The sequence below is a fragment of the Ascaphus truei genome, chromosome 6 (genome assembly GCF_040206685.1).
Source record: "Ascaphus truei isolate aAscTru1 chromosome 6, aAscTru1.hap1, whole genome shotgun sequence".
In the NCBI taxonomy this organism is placed as follows: Eukaryota; Metazoa; Chordata; class Amphibia; order Anura; family Ascaphidae; genus Ascaphus; species Ascaphus truei.
Window position 1 is genome coordinate 54,692,448 of NC_134488.1, and position 17,702 is coordinate 54,710,149.

Consider the following 17,702-nt stretch of genomic DNA (forward strand, 5'->3'; position numbering starts at 1 on the left):
GGTGGCAGGACTCCGTCGGTCGGATCGCCGATCTGCGGGGGACGTCCGGTCACTCACCCCACGGGGCGTCGTTCTTCCCGTCTGTCTTTTCCGCTCCGTTTTTGCTACCGCCAGCTCACGGAGGTCCTCATCAGAGTAGTCCCCTCGCCCCGACCTAGGGGTCTCGGGGCGGGGTGAAAGTCTCTTTGCCCCTGTCGCGGGGTTTAATCCAGCCGCCTCAATGGCCAGTGACCCAGCCGACTTGACCGGCTCCAGTCCCCTGTCTCCGGGACTCGCGCGGTTGATCCACAGCGCGCCCGGGGACTCAGCAGAGCGCTGTGTCACATCCACCGGGGGGTCAGCAGGCTGTATTGGGATGAACGTGGGCATAGGCCACAGATACAATGTCCCGCAATGAGGGCAACGTGCCACCGTATTCACAGTACCTCCGGGCAGCCCGCATTGTAGGCAGAGCCCGACCACCGTCTCTGTATTGGCCACCCTCACCACCAGCACCCCGCCGGGCACTGAGTAGGGCTGGGTGGAGACCATAGTGCCCACAGTGGAGGAGCAGGCCATTCTTTGTACAGGAGTCACTTCCTGTACAGGTCTCTCCTTCTCTGTGGTTCCTCGCAACTGACTGGTGGAAGTTGCTGGATCCGCCACTCCCTGCTTCGGCTCCTCCCTTCTCTGACAGAGTTGGAACCCGCCCCCAGGGGTTGCAATAATGGGCGGGTCCCACAGGGGAATATCATGCCCCTTAATTAAGGCCGCACCTCTCTCAGTCCTGGTGGGCGCGGTCTGCGTTTTCGCGCCAATTTCCCCACAAGGGTGGGGGTCTTTTCCCGCGGCTAGTTCCCGCCTTCTCCAGGCAGCCGCCCTCTGTGCAAGATAACCATCCTTTTTGCACGGCTCTTCCACGGCCGGAACTACTTTTTGTAGTGGCGCCGTCTGGATATCAGTCCCTGGGCCCAGTGGGTGCATTCCCACAGGCCATAGTTGAAAGTCACTCCCCCTGGTAGAAATCAGGGGAGGGTCCCATAAACTCAACGGTTGACTCAGCACAGGGGCTGAATTAGTCACTGTCCATCCCGGCGCAGCCATAGCTTTCGCGCCATGCCCCCCATCAGGGCGGGGCTCTGCTGTTCACGCCATTCCCGGCCAGCTCTGTGCAAGTCCTGCAGCAGCCATGTTTTCTGCGCCTGGCCCATGCGGTTTCCCTAGCAAGCGGGAACCGCCATTTTGGTTGGTTTTTGCGCCCAAAAAGTCCATTCGTTCACTCTCCTCACGGGGTTCTCCCCCAATTATTGCAATGTCCTCACACTCTTCAAAGGTGGCCCCTCGCTGTCCCAGGCAGGATAAAAACGGGGCAGCCACGGCCTTTGCTCCGCTCCAGAGCAAACTCGTTAAGGACAATTCAGCGACAGTCTGCTCTTCAGTGGGTTGCACGCCACGGGTGCCCTCCCCATCAGCCTCTGTCCGCCATTTTACGTTCTCCGCGCCACGCGGATCCTCCACTCTCTCATAACAGTTGTCGTACATGAGGCTCCACTCTGCGGGGTAGCCACCACACCGGTACAATAAAGATTAGCTCAGATGCACCACCACATGTGTACCTTATCTAGGTGTGACCCAGTGTTGCACTACCTCAGGCTAGGCTCACTCTCTCAGTGTCTGCTGTGACTCCTTCCTCCCAGTCTGTGCTCCCTACGGTGAGTGTCTGGAATGGGCTAGGTACTCTGGCTCTGCCATGCAGTACTTGGGGCGTCTACCTGTCTTGGTCAGCCTAGCGCAGACCCTCTCCAGGACTCCTGACCAAGTTAACAGGCTATCCCTTCTGGCATCCTACCAACTAGCACTGCCTCAAGGTGACTCGGTCAGCTATAGCCCCGCTCCAAACCCCTCACTCCTTTCAGGCCCCTAGGTTGTCCCTGCGAACTGACAATATCCCGTCAGCCCCCTGACCACCCCTAGGTCCGTCCCTACGCAGCACAAAGTGGCAGCAGACACTCTCCCTGTTTCCAAGTGACCTAGCTAAAAGCCTGTCCTGATGACAGATCTGATCTCAGCAGCTCGCCTCCAAATGTAACGGTATTTCTGGCCCGGCCTGACCCACCCAATCTCACATTGGCCCCTGTGGTCTAACAGGACCCCATTACAGTGTAGATATGCCTGATGGTGCACCTGTTGGCTACAGGACTCCTGAGTCTCCCGCATGATGGTGTGTGGGGAGGACCCGTCAGACAGGCAGCTGAGGTAGTGTGCTGAGTCTCACCTAGTTCCAGTGCAGCGCCTCCACCTCACCAGGGTCCCTGCGTCCGCAAGGGGATGATCCTGGCGAGGAACTCCTCCGTGGTGCTCCTCTCTGTACACTCATTCCAGATAGATACACGAGAGGGTTTCTGGCTGAACTCATCTTTATTGACACGGCAGGGCAGCTGCCCTCCACAAGGAGTATCTTCAGCCGCTCATCTCGCCAGTGCTCCCTTTAGATAGGTATATCACCTAGATCAGGGATTCACTATTCCCGCAGGAATCACTGTCCTGTGCCAGGTCCCTGGACACAGCCTCCCATGGAGTTACTATATCATAACTGACAGAACTCTTCCTCAACTGGACTTGAACTAGACAGCAACTCAGGTAGAACTTTCCAGCAACTAACTTTTAGACACAGTGCTGTGCCTTATGTAAGCTTCTGAGGCTGACACACCTCTGACATCACTAACCATGGAGTCAGAGCATGTGACCAGTCCCAGCCATACACAGGGCACCCCACCAGGGTGTGAGGGGAAACCTCCATAATTACTGCTGGCATGCCCACACTTACCAGGCCTTACTGCCAACAGGAGAGATGACTGTAGGCATTTTACATGACCGCTACATACATATATATATATATATATATATATATATATATATATATATATATATATATATATATATATATATATATATATAGCTTTGCATCTCATCCCAGCCTCTGTCTAAAAGCTGTGTTTAAAACAGCATGCATTGGCTTGTGTAATACGAGCTTGAGACAAAAGGTGGCACTGAGTGCTCATTTGCATGTCATTTCCCAGAATCCCTTGCTGCAGTGGAAGCGCTGTAAGCTGGGTGACAATGGGGAAAGACAGGGTTGCAGACCTGTCTAAGACATGCAAATGAACATACAGTAATATTTACAGTTGCTATATATATATATATACAGTGTTCGACAATTGTATACATTTACTCGCCCGGGGCGGGTGGATTTAACCCCCGGGCGAGTAACTATTGGCCCAAGCAGCACACTTGTTTTTTTTTTTTAAATTCCCCCGTTCGCGCTGAAATTTCCCTGCTCGCGCTGAAAAAAAAAAAAAAAAAAAAACTCCCCTACCTGACTCCTGATTGGTGCGCGCTCCAGGCTTTGTGGGCGCGCGGCCAGGCTCTATATGAGCCCGCCCCCAACGAGCGGCCATTCTGCCTGGAGCTCTGTTGGAGGGTAAGTATTCTCCATGCTGCGGCCCCTCTGCTCCTTCCCTGCGATCCCCCATGTCCCCACATGGCTCCCTACTCCCCACCGCGGAAGCTCTCCTGTCCCCTGCTCCTGTCCCATTCCCCTGCTCCTGTCCTCTCCTCCTGTCCCCTGCTCCTGTCCCCTGCCCCTCCTCCTGTCCCCTGCTCCTGTCCCCTGTCCCCTCCTCATGCTCCCTTCCCCTCTTCCTGCTCCTGTCCCCTTCCCCTCCTCCTGTCCCCTTCCCCTCGATCCACCGATCGATGTCAGGGGCGGGAGGTCCCCGCTGCTGCAGCCCGGTTGGCTTGCGGGGGGGGGGCTCGGCCCTCACCACGTGCCTCCCATGCGTCCCCTACCTTCATGATGGAGCAGCCGCCGCATGAGGTGGGGGGATGTCGGCCTGCCCCCCCCCCGCCACGAGCATCATGCCGCCGCGGGCTGGGGGGGAAGAAGCAGCCTGCAGCTTGGCCGTGCACTGACCGAGGGGAGCAGGGCAGTGGCGGCCACGGCGGGGCTGACTGTCACCTGGGGCGCCCAGTGGGGGATACCTCGCCACGTGCCTCCCACCCACCCTGCTGATTGGGGGGGGGGGATGTCGGCCTGCCCCCCACACGAGCGGGAGATGGGCGCGGGTGGGTGGGGGATTTGCGTGGTGCTGGTCGCGGCCTTTCCTCCCCTGTGTGTGTGTGAGAATGTGTATGTGTGTGTGTGTGGGAGAATGTGTGTGTGTGAGAATGTGTATGTGTGTGTGTGTGGGAGAATGTGTGTGTGTGTGAATGAATGTATGTGTGTATGGGAGTATGTGTATGTGTGTGACACCAGAGGTCCCCCCCAGTCAGTAACCCCCCCCCAGTCAGTAACCTCCCCCCCAGTCAGTCACCCCCCCAGTTAGTAACCTTCCCCCCAGTCAGTCAGTCACCCCCCCCCCCTGTCAGTCACCCCCCAACCCCAGTCAGTGTCAGTCACCCCCCACCCCCAGTCAGTGTCAGTCACCCCCCACCCCCAGTCAGTGTCAGTCACCCCCACCCCCAGTCAGTGTCAGTCACCCCCCCACCCCCAGTCAGTGTCAGTCACCCCCCCACCCCCAGTCAGTGTCAGTCACAACCCCACCCCCAGTCAGTGTCAGTCACCACCCCCAGTCAGTGTCAGTCACCCCCCCAACCCCAGTCAGTGTCAGTCACCCCCCCAGTCAGTGTCAGTCACCCCCCCACCCCCAGTCAGTGTCAGTCACCCCCCCACCCCCAGTCAGTGTCAGTCACCCCCCCACCCCCAGTCAGTGTCAGTCACCCCCCCAACCCCAGTCAGTGTCAGTCACCCCCCCACCCCCAGTCAGTGTCAGTCACCCCCCCACCCCCAGTCAGTGTCAGTCACCCCCCCACCCCCAGTCAGTGTCAGTCACCCCCCCACCCCCAGTCAGTGTCAGTCACCCCCCCACCCCCAGTCAGTGTCAGTCACCCCCCCACCCCCAGTCAGTGTCAGTCACCCCCCCACCCCCAGTCAGTGTCAGTCACCCCCCCACCCCCAGTCAGTGTCAGTCACCCCCCCACCCCCAGTCAGTGTCAGTCACCCCCCACCCCCAGTCAGTGTCAGTCACTCACCCACCCAGTCACCCCTGCCCCACCCAGCCACTCACCCAGCAAACCACTCAACCAGCCAGTCACTCACCCAGCCTCTCTCTCTGTGTATCACCCACCCTCTGTGTGTGTCACCCACCGTTTCTCTCCTCTGTCTCCCCCACACTCTCTCTCCCCCCCCACACACTCTCTCTCTCCCCCCCACACACTCTCTCTCCCCCCCCACACTCTCTCTCTCCCCCCCACACTCTCTCTCTCCCCCCCACACTCTCTCTCTCCCCCCCACACGCTCTCTCTCCCCCCCACATGCTCTCTCTCCCCCCCACACTCTCTCCCACACACTCTCTCTCTCTCTCCCCCACACTCTCTCTCTCTCTCTCCCCCACTCTCTCTCTCTCTCTCTCTCCCCCCCACTCTCTCTCTCTCTCCCCCCCACACTCTCTCTTTCCCCAACACTCTCTCTCCCTCTCTCCCCCACACTCTCTCTCCCTCTCTCCCCCACACACTCTCTCTCTCTCTCCCCCCACTCTCTCTATCTCTCCCCCCCACTCTCTCTCTCTCCCCCCCACACTCTCTCTCTCCCCCCCACACTCTCTCTCCCTCTCTCCCCCACACTCTCTCTCCCTCTCTCCCCCACACTCTCTCTCCCTCTCTCCCCCACACTCTCTCTCCCTCTCTCCCCCACACTCTCTCTCCCTCTCTCCCCACACTCTCTCCCCCACCCTCTCTCCCCCACACTCTCTCCCCCACACTCTCTCCCCCACACTCTCTCTCCCTCTCCCCCACACTCTCTCTCTCCCCACCACTCTCTCTCTCTCTCTCTCTCTCCCCCACACTCTCTCTCTCCCCCACACTCTCTCTCTCTCTCTCTCTCCCCCACACTCTCTCTCTCCCCCACACTCTCTCTCTCTCTCCCCCACACTCTCTCTCCCTCTCTCCCCCACACTCTCTCTCCCTCTCTCCCCCACACTCTCTCTCTCTCTCTCTCCCCCACACTCTCTCTCTCTCTCTCTCCCCCACACTCTCTCTCCCTCTCTCCCCCACACTCTCTCTCCCTCTCTCCCCCACACTCTCTCTCCCTCTCTCCCCCACACTCTCTCTCCCTCTCTCCCCCACACTCTCTCTCCCTCTCTCCCCCACACTCTCTCCCCCTCTCTCCCCCACACTCTCTCTCCCTCTCTCCCCAACACTCTCTCTCCCTCTCCCCAACACTCTCTCTCCCTCTCCCCCACACGCTCTCTCTCTCTCTCCCCCACACTCTCTCTCTCTCTCTCCCCCACACTCTCTCTCTCTGTCACTCCCACACTCTCTCTCTCTGTCACTCACACTCTGGATCTCTTATTTACCCTATATATCTTAACTGCCCTATACTACACCGAAATCTTAACTACCCTATACTGCTTTCTTCCAGATCTGGCTCAAGCTTCACACGGAAGACATCGGAACCCCCCCCTAACCCAGAAGACAGGTAATGAACACCTCCCCAATGTATAACATTGCGGGAATGAGCGTACCTGGACATTGAGGGACTGCGGATCAGGTAAGATCCCAGGTGGGATTGCTGCTTTAGATATTGTGAAGCGGGGACATCCAGACATTGGTTAAGGGGTTCAGGAAACTAGTCATTCACACCTGGCTTTTATTTCTAGATCCGACATTTACACACACACATGTAACAAGGACTAATTGTAGTATAATGTAATACAATAAATACATTTATGTCAAAAACGAATGTTGTTCTGACTAGGAATTTATTAAATGTATTTTATTTATATATTTTATTTTAAAGCGGGGTTGGGGGCGGGACTAGGGGCGGGGTTGGGGGCGGGACTAGGGGCGGGACTAGGTGGCGAGTAGATTTTTGGGTTGGGCGAGTAGATTTTTGGGTGATTTGTCGAACACTGTATATATATACAGTATATATATACTGTGTGTGTGTGTGTGTATATACTGTGTGTGTGTGTGTGTGTGTGTGTGTATATATACTGTGTGTGTATATATACTGTGTGTGTGTGTATATATATATATACAGTATATATATACTGTGTGTGTGTGTGTGTATATACTGTGTGTGTGTGTGTGTGTATATATACTGTGTGTGTGTGTGTGTGTGTGCATATACTGTGTGTATATGTGTGTGTGTATATGTGTGTGTGTATTGTGACAGAAACCAGGGGATGGTAATAAATTCCGTATATAGGGCTCCCAGGATACTAGACAGTTTCTATCCTGTTTGGCCTGGGAGTGCAGCCTTATAATACATACACTCCATCCCACAGTTTGGCAAGCGCTGGAACTGAGGGATGAGAGATCCAGACCAGAGTTTGTCTGCTGCCTGATTTCTGTCACCTGTCATGCTAATTAGGAATCAGGTATGAAAGACTGACGGCTTACTCCGGGGCTCCGTCGTTTGTCCGGGACTGTTTAGAACACGGTCTTTTAGGGTAGGTTAAATGATGAGGCGTCACGTACTGTTCCTTTAAACAGGCTATGCCTGGTTTATTCAGTCCCAGGCACTGAGACTGCCACAGTGCATACAACAGAAAACAGATCAAAACAAAAGCTGCTCAACTGAGCGATAACTTAACTTAGATATCCCTGACTCAGGGTTGGAAGTGGCTTTTCCACTTCCAACATCAAAACACGGTACTTTTGCAGTCTTACACAAATGAACAGAAAGATTGAACCTGTTTGGGGAAGAGGCTTCTCCCCTCTGTAGTTCAGCAGCCTTCCAGCCTCCTGGCTCTTGTGGGGAGAGCAGAGCAAACAGAATTATTGTTCCTCATGCCCAGAATGTCAGATCACCGCCCCGTTCAAGGCGTACCGCAGCCCGTTGGTACCCCTTCCCATAATAGAGGTACCATTTGACCGGATTGCTATGGATCTAGTAGGACCCCTAATAAAGTCTGCTAGGGGACATCAGCATATATTGGTAATATTAGATTATGCCACCCGATATCCGGAGGCAGTTCCCCTACGTAGCACCTCAGCTAAAAACATAGCAAAAGAGTTAGTAGTTCTGTTTTCCCGGGTCGGGATTCCTAAAGAGATTCTATCTGACCAGGGAACACCATTTATGTCCCAAGTAACGAAAGAGCTATGTAAACTCCTAAAAATCAAGCATCTCAGAACCTCAGTCTATCATCCACAAACAGATGGTTTAGTGGAAAGGTTCAATAAAACCTTAAAGAGCATGTTACGGCGGGCGGTTGATAAAGATGGGAAAAACTGGGATTGTTTGTTACCGTACCTGTTATTTGCCATTAGGGAAGTTCCCCAATCATCCACTGGCTTCTCCCCGTTTGAACTATTGTATGGCCGACACCCAAGGGGCTTACTGGATATAGCCAAAGAGACTTGGGAACACGAGGTTACCCCTTACAGAAGTGTAATAGAGCATGTTGCCCAGATGCAGGACCGCATTGCTGCAGTCCTACCCATAGTGAGGGAACACATGGAGAAAGCTCAAGAAGCACAGAGGAATACATATAATAAGGGTGCTAGGGTCAGAATTTTTTCTCCAGGTGATAGGGTACTAGTTCTGGTTCCCACCGTGGAGAGTAAATTCCTTGCTAAATGGCATGGGCCATATGAGGTCTTGGAAAGAGTGGGAGAAGTAAATTATAAGGTAAGACAGCCAGGTAGGAGGAAACCTGAGCAAATTTACCATATAAACCTACTCAAGCCCTGGAAAGATAGAGAAGTCTTGTTAACCCTAGTACCCCCAGGTCCGTCAGAGAATCAAGAAACTGACCCAGAGGTTAGCATAGCTGAAACCCTGTCTGTTCATCAGAAACGAGAGGTTCAGAATTTAGTGAAAAGAAACAAATAAATCTTCTCTATACGGCCAGGTAGAACTAGCGTAATTGAACATGACCTAGTCTCTGAACCGGGGGTCCGAGTTAACCTTAAACCGTACCGAATCCCAGAGGCCAAAAGAAAGGCTATAAGTTTAGAGGTTAAAAAAATGCTAAAACTAGGTGTAATTGAGGAATCCCAAAGTGGGTGGAACAGCCCTATAGTCTTAGTCCCAAAGCCAGATGGTACAACAAGGTTTTGTAATGACTACCGGAAACTAAACGCGGTGTCAAAATTTGATACTTATCCTATGCCCAGGGTAGATGAACTTGTAGAGAGACTGGGCAAAGCCCGATATCTCACAACCCTAGACCTAACAAAAGGGTACTGGCAGGTTCCCCTCACAGAAAGGGCAAAAGAAAAGACAGCCTTCTCAACCCCAGACGGCCTCTTTCAGTATAAGGTGTTGCCTTTTGGCTTACATGGAGCTCCCGCCACATTCCAAAGAATGATGGATAAAATTTTAAAACCACATGCTCGGTATGCTGCCGCCTACCTGGATGATGTGGTAATCCATAGTGAAGATTGGCAATCCCACCTTCCAAAGGTCCAAGCTGTGCTTGACGCAGTCCGGTCTGCTGGACTAACTGCTAACCCCGCTAAATGCACTATTGGTCTGGAGGAGGCCAAGTATCTGGGATATTCTATTGGCAGAGGTTTACTCAAACCCCAAACACTCAAAGTGGAGGCGATACAAAATTGGCCAAGGCCAGTTACAAAAAAAACAAGTAAGGACCTTTTTGGGGTTAATTGGGTACTATAGAAGGTTTATTCCCAATTTTGCGACTAAGGCAACCCCACTAACTGACCTCACAAAAGCAAGAGGACCGCTAATGGTAAAGTGGTCCCCCGAAACCGAACAGGCCTTTAGAAGCCTGAAAGAAGCTCTCTGTGCCCAACCAGTGTTGGTCACACCTGACTTCTCCAAAGAGTTCGTAGTCCAAACCGACGCATCTGAGGTAGGGCTGGGGGCGGTACTCTCCCAGGAGTCTCAAGGTGAGGAGCACCCCATCCTTTATTTAAGTAGGAAACTAAATCCCCAGGAGAAAAATTACTCCATAGTAGAGAAAGAGTGTCTCGCAATAAAGTGGGCTGTAGAGACGCTCAAATACTACCTGTTGGGGAGAAAATTCCGGTTGGTCACAGATCATGCACCCCTTACCTGGATGTGTCAAAACAGGGAAAAGAATGCTAGAGTGACCAGGTGGTTCCTAAGCCTACAACCCTTTAAATTTTCTGTGGAACACAGGTCAGGGCACAAACATGGCAATGCTGACGGGTTGTCAAGGATGCACTCCCTAATATCCATGGTCGCTCATCCCTCGAGGTCTGAGCTGGGGGGGAGGATATGTGACAGAAACCAGGGGATGGTAATAAATTCCGTATATAGGGCTCCCAGGATACTAGACAGTTTCTATCCTGTTTGGCCTGGGAGTGCAGCCTTATAATACATACACTCCATCCCACAGTTTGGCAAGCGCTGGAACTGAGGGATGAGAGATCCAGACCAGAGTTTGTCTGCTGCCTGATTTCTGTCACCTGTCATGCTAATTAGGAATCAGGTATGAAAGACTGATTTCCTGTTTGCTCTGCTCTCCCCACAAGAGCCAGGAGGCTGGAAGGCTGCTGAACTACAGAGGGGAGAAGCCTCTTCCCCAAACAGGTTCAATCTTTCTGTTCATTTGTGTAAGACTGCAAAAGTACCGTGTTTTGATGTTGGAAGTGGAAAAGCCACTTCCAACCCTGAGTCAGGGATATCTAAGTTAAGTTATCGCTCAGGTGAGCAGCTTTTGTTTTGATCTGTTTTCTGTTGTATGCACTGTGGCAGTCTCAGTGCCTGGGACTGAATAAACCAGGCATAGCCTGTTTAAAGGAACAGTACGTGACGCCTCATCATTTAACCTACCCTAAAAGACCGTGTTCTAAACAGTCCCGGACAAACGACGGAGCCCCGGAGTAAGCCGTTTGTCACAGTATATACTGTGTGTGTGTATATACTGTGTGTGTGTGTGTGTGTGTGTGTGTGTGTGTGTGTGTGTGTGTGTGTGTGTGTGTGTATATATATTGTGTGTGTGTGTGTGTGTGTGTGTGTGTGTGTGTGTGTGTGTGTGTGTGTGTGTGTGTGTGTGTGTGTGTGTGTGTATATATATACTATATATATATGCGTGTGCGCGCGCATGTGTGTATCTATATATATATATATATATATAGATATATATATATAGATATATATATATATAGATACACACACACACACACACAAACACACACACTGTGTTTTAAATTTTTGCATGGTGTGGCTATTTTCACTTATAATTCGCCACACCTGTGGCTACATTGAAAAATAGGTTGCCCACCCCTGCTGTATCCTGTGGTGCAAAGAAATCATTTGAACAGTTTTACAATCAAAGCTCTCAAAACAGTACATACATTCCGTGTGTGTGTCTGAGATATTTCCATAAACCGTATGCAAAGCAGACCAAGCCTAGCAAAAGATGAAGGTTTTCCATAGTACAGTTATACTGTAACCTCCCCCCCAATTTTTTTTTTAATTAGAGTATGCCACCTCGTATAGAAATGAAAAGCAAGTGATTTTAAGAATATATAAATTGATAAAATATTAAAAACATGCATCACACAATGTTTTCTTCAAATGACTCATTTATTAAGCCCTTGTCTTGAAGAAAAGAAAAAAAAACGGTTCTGCCTTTTTTTTCTTTTCTTCAGACTTGACATTCACACTGGTAGTGAACTAATTTTGGCCAAATTCCCATGAAGTACTTATCACCCGTGTGCATGCGTGTTAAACCACTCAGAGAACAATAATGAATCCGCCAGGGGAAGTGGCGATATGCATTTTGCTTTGTGAGGGGGGGAGATACAATTCACTTTGTCAGACCTGGTATGCAGGATTAGACTGTAACCTGGGTTCAAATAAATCATTTGAACAGTTTTACTTACTGTATAAGGTTTTGGATAAAGCTCACAATTATTCTCTCCTTCTCAATAATAATTACATTGTCACTTAACATTTTTATCCACGTTGGATTTTTAAATCAGATTCACAATGCGCGAGCAACTTTTTAAAAAAGCGATATTAGAGTTCCATAGAACTTCCTCCTTATCTTTTGCTGCTTGATGTCAAAGTTTCTTTTGTGGGAAAAACAATGAGTGCATGAGAACAAGTATTAATACTGGATGGCAAGCATAATGTACAGTGTCATTGGGAATTAAAGCAGCAGTTCAATCAATATCCTACGTGTGATTTTTTTTAAATAAATAAATTCTGTACTATGAGAACGAACTTCTGTAGCTAATTACTTGTCTGTGTGCATATTGTATTGATGCACATACTGTATTGTTTTTTTTTTTAATAATATTTTTTTAAACGGCTGCTTGAACTGCAGCTTTAAACTTAATACTGTACTGTATAGTGTAATATAGTATACTGTAGAACTGTACATTATATTTACCTTCATTATAAACTTTGCCAAATGGGTGCAGATGAGCCACTGTCACTCCTGTAGTCTGCATTATAGTTGACAGGTGACAGCTGACCTGCTTCACCTGTAGTTGACAGCTGATGAAGCTGGTAATCATGTTGGTAAGCATGCTGGTACGTGTAATCTGGTTGGAAATCAGGCTGGAATTTTTGCGGGTAATCTGGTGGGGCCAGGTAACAAGGATTGCCGTTCACCAGGTTTTCACTGATGGTCGGACCATTATTGTAAGCTGGTGCTGGTGCCAGTGCTGGATCTGGTGCCGGCGCTAGCACATTGCTGGATTGGGACATACAAATCTTATATGGATTAAACCTGACCTTTTTCCTTTTGCAGTTGCCATGGTCAAACATACTGTAAAAATCTGGGATCACACACCAATACCCACTTCTATCTCCCGGCGGAGGGACAATGAGAAAAACACAATGATCGTTACTTAAGGTTTGTCTTACCAAACACTTCCACCCATGAACGTCACTTGAAAATTTGTCAAAATCATTGTTCAAAATGAAATATTCATATATTTCTGATAAAGTCGCCATCTTATCTGTTGGAGCATTAATTGCAGAAAATATTAAAAATGCATAACTACAGTCAGGTTTTTTATATGTGTACGGTGTACACATGGTGTCCAGTCAGCAATTGTGCATGGATAAGAATGTAGAAAAAAGCCACAGCATTGTGTCTTAGAGGTTTTTGTTATGAAACGCCTAAATTTGATAACACCTTCAGTGTCTTCAAGGACCAAGGTCGATTCACAGTGGACCACTGTACTGTAGACTTGGTTTTTATCTGGTTTTTAAACACCTGCAAATTGAATCAGTAGCACATTACAATCCATTAATTTCTGCTACCTGGCAGATACGCTAAGAATTGCACCCAAAGAAATCAGAATCCAGCTAATTCAAGGAAATCAACCGCGGTAAACACAGGTGTGACTGATGTGATTGGCGGCAATCACGGCAGCGTTCACGGAAGAATAACACGTGAATGCCACACGGAATACAGCAGCTTTCACGAAAACAACTCTGTGAAATGTTCAGATAATGGCCACTGCATCTGTATTTACAGATCTGTGGCATGGCCATGGGAACAGATTCACGCCGAGCTACGCGAACCTATTCATGGGCTTGCGGGAGGAGAAGCATGTGTGGGTTGGCGGTGTGCTCGGTGCGGGTCTAGTCCTCTGGCATAGATTTATTGACGATATCATATTTGTCTGGAAAGGAGATAAATCAGCAGCTTTGGAGTTTATTGAACAGTTGAATCACAATCAGATGAATCTTAGGTTTACTCACAACATCAGTAGACAAGAGATCCAATTTTTAGATCTTAACCTTTTTATACATGAAGGTAAAGTGAACTGTAAAACCCATTTAAGTCTGTTGATTGCAATATGTATATCCACAGGAATCGTTATAACCTTAATAAATGGTTGGACAATATCCCTAAGGGCCAAATTAGGAGAAATTGTACCTCCGTTCAAAATTACAAAGTACAATCATGCATTTTAAGAGATAGATTCTTGGAAAAAGAATATCATTCTAATACATTGGATGAGGTGATAGAAGAGGTAACAAAAACGGATAGGAAAGATTTATTAAATCCCACGAAAGTTACTAAAGATATGAAGAACTTTATTCCCTTCATTACTCAGTATAATAATAAATCACATGAGATAAGGAAAATTGTTGAGAAGCATTGGCCTATTTTAAAATAAGATCAAATCCTTAAAGAAATTTTACCTGATAAACCGCAAATCGTTTTTACCCAAGCCCCAAATTTAAAAGATAAATTGGCTCCTAGCACCTTAAGAATAAAACAAGGAAACCTAATCTATTGGATAAAAATAAACAAGTACCATGGCTAGAGAGTAATCCCAAAGGATTTTACACTTGTGTGGACTGTGCGGCCTGTAAGTTTGGCATCAACAACTGAAAAACTTCTCATCTAAACAAACTGGTGAGGTTTTTGCAATTTAAAATGTAATTAACTGCAACACAGATTTTGTAGTGTACCCTTTAGAATGTCCGTGCGGCCTACAGTTTGTGGGCCGCATGACAAGAAAATTGAAAACCAGGATTTTAGAGCATGAGAAACATAAAGAAGGACTTAGAGTCATATAATGTCTCACTACACTTTAAAAACCATCATGAATAAGATTCAGGAGGTCTAAGATTTATTGGAATACAGTAGATTATGTTCCAAGACATTGGTGGGGAAGAAGTAGAGTACAATCTATTTCCCAGAAAGAGAGCATGTGGATACATAAACTAAGTACTCTGAGACCTCTAGGACTAAATGTAGAATTTAATACAAATGCCTTTCTCACATGATGACTCAATGATTTGACCCTGTCCCTTTTATAGGATTTTTTATAATGATTTTCTACAATCTTTTTTATAATTATTTTTTTAATAAGGATTTTTAGGATAATCATATTTATACTAATAATATTTATGCTTTTTTCTTCACAATTTTTATGTGATATTTAATATGTTAAATACAGTATATATATATATATATATATATATATATATATATATATATATATATATATATATATATACAGTGGTTGACAAATCACCAAAAAATCTATTCGCCACACAAAAAAAATCTACTCGCCACCTAGTACCAAACGTGTGCTGCTTGGGCCAATATTTACTCGCCCGGGGGTTAAATCCACTCGCCCGGGGCGAGCAAATGTATAGGTTTGTCGAACACTGTATATATATATATATATATTTGATATATTTGTAATATTTTTTAATATATCTTAATCTTGTTCAATATAATTACTTCCATTACCCTTGTAGTCATAGTATATATACATATTTTTCTCCCGTAATCTACATTTAAAAAGGTCCAATTCAATCATTGAATCACCAAGAGCTTTGTGGTTATCTGGTTTTGGGATTGATTTAAACATTATCTTTCTTGTCTACTTTTCAAGCAGGAAAAAAATATGTGCAAATAGGGGTTGTATATTTATAGGGAAGATACTAGACCAGTTTAGAGATCCATTGTCATATATTTTTAACTCAAATATTTTTAACTAAAGTATTACATACATGTATGTGAGGTTTTCTAAAAAGGTTGTATTAAATAAAGTTTCATTGTATTTTATTATTAGTGTATAAAAACTTGTAATGTGTTTTTGAGTTATTTAAGTATGTGACAGCTGTGCCTCTTGAGCTAAGCATTAATTCTGCAGATTAATTAGCCTAAGATACAATGCCATTGGACTATTACTAGAATATGACAGCTATATCCATTTGTTCTATGATGGTGTTCAGTATACAGTATAGAGAGGCTGCAGAGAGCATTGACCCCAGAAGAAGTCGAAAGACGAAACGTGTTGGGCTTTTTGTGCATCTGAGGCCACCGTACCAACCCTGCAAACAGCTCCATGGAGAATGTGATTCGCTGAGGCAGTTGATAAGAGTGACGCATGCAGTAAGCAGAGGGATCCCAGACATGAGATAGAGCCGCGGACAGGGGAGACCATGCACGTGGGCACAAACATGCCAGGAAGCAGATTCGGGAGAGGGTTGGAGTGCGCCCAGAGTCACTCCTTACTTTTTAACCAGCGGGGAAAGTGTTAGTTGTCCCTTCCCCCTCTGTGTTGTTTGTCATATAAGTAAAACATTAATGCATTATATTCTATGCATTTGTGTCTTTCTCTCCATATGAGGTCCACAAGGAGTCCCTATCCCATAGGATTTCAGTCTATGGTGTAACAGTGTAAGTGCTATCAGTGTTTAAGTTTATTCGCAGGGTATTTTACACTTTCACTGCACTGTTTATTTAAATTTGCACCATGAACACCTTATGGTTCAGCTTTGTCACAATTGCGGTTTGGGAAACCGCTGGTGTTTAGGAAGCCCTTGAATTTATCATTATAACATATATTTGTTGACCCTTATTTTGTTTTTTCACAGAGATATACAGAGGCCTTGCGCGCTCCCCCAACATTTAAATGTTGTGGGAAAGAGTGCGGGACCTCTATAAGCACCATGCCCCCTCTGAAAATTTGCCCCCCAGTTTGCACCCCTCCCCCTGGTTAGCGCAATAGAAACACAGCAATAAAAATTTGTAAGGACCATTTCAGTGAATGTCTTTTTCATATGGTATCATCTGTGTCATGCCACTCTTACTGATACTTATCAAATGACACAAGGATATCGTTTCAAATAGGACCAAAATAATTGTTCAAAATGATTAATTTCAAAGCCAAAATGATATTTTCTATGCTTAATAAACAGACCAAATATGCTTTCAAATTCACTGAAGTCCTTTTTCCTTATAAGACATATATGTGCTATTTTTATTTAACTAAGTCAAATCCTGATAAAGATAAGTTTATTAATACATACTTACGGTAGACGGTAAGCTTAATAGGTTCACTGCGCCCATTGCTAATTGGATTTTCCACTATGCAGCTGTAAATATCGTCATCTGACATGAGAACTTTGGTGATTGTGAGTACTTTCTGGTCCTGTGAGAACAGTATCCTTGAATCATTGATGAGTAGCTTTCCGTCCTTCATCCAGATATAAGCTGGCTTTGTACCATTTTCATGGGAACAAGTCAGAGTTAAATTTTCATTGAGTTCCAGAACAGTAGTTGAGACAAGAAAGACTTGTGGCTTTGAAATAGGAACTAGAAAAACAGGATAGAAAATACAGTGCATTACAGTTTCAGAATTCCTTTTCAACATTTTTATGTTGTTTATATTAATGCAGTGTATTCTCAACACTTTATAATAGTGAAGTTTGTATCCAATTTTGTGCAGTTATGTAAAGGAGGCTGAGATATCTACTGTAGCCAGCCATATAAAGACATTTTGTGATTAAGTTGAACGATATCCATTTTATTATAGAAACAAAACTGGGTGTGTAAGCCAATTTATTGCCAATTTAATAAATCTGTAAATAGCACCACATTTCCACGAAACTTTTAAATTATTAAGACTTCAAAATTCAATTTTAGTTTTTTTGTGAAGCAGAGAAAGTATTCTGTGCAAACACATTTGATAATTTTACTGTCAGTATATTTTACATTGGTACTGTACATCAATATTTTCCACTGGTACATTGATATTACACTACATATGTAATGTATGCTGATGCTAGATCTATAGTGTTACAGACAATGGACTGAACATTGAGACTGAACAGAGAAATAGGAGAGGTAAAAGAGGACTGGTGAGTGAAATGAAGAATTAGACGAACCACAAATACGGACATAGGGGCCTATTCTATTAGCTTCGATAACTTTGCTGCTATATCGAATAGT

At 46.6% G+C, this 17,702-nt stretch overlaps 1 protein-coding gene across 1 annotated transcript in view; it reads right to left on the minus strand.

The window, feature by feature from the left end:
- HEPACAM (hepatic and glial cell adhesion molecule) overlaps window positions 1–17,702 on the minus strand; it is a 122,307-nt gene that overhangs the window by 59,371 nt on the left and 45,234 nt on the right. The window contains exon 3 of the mRNA XM_075603161.1: window positions 16,785–17,066. Within this exon, the coding sequence (XP_075459276.1) occupies window positions 16,785–17,066 (282 nt within the window). The remainder of the gene's footprint in view (window positions 1–16,784; window positions 17,067–17,702) is intronic.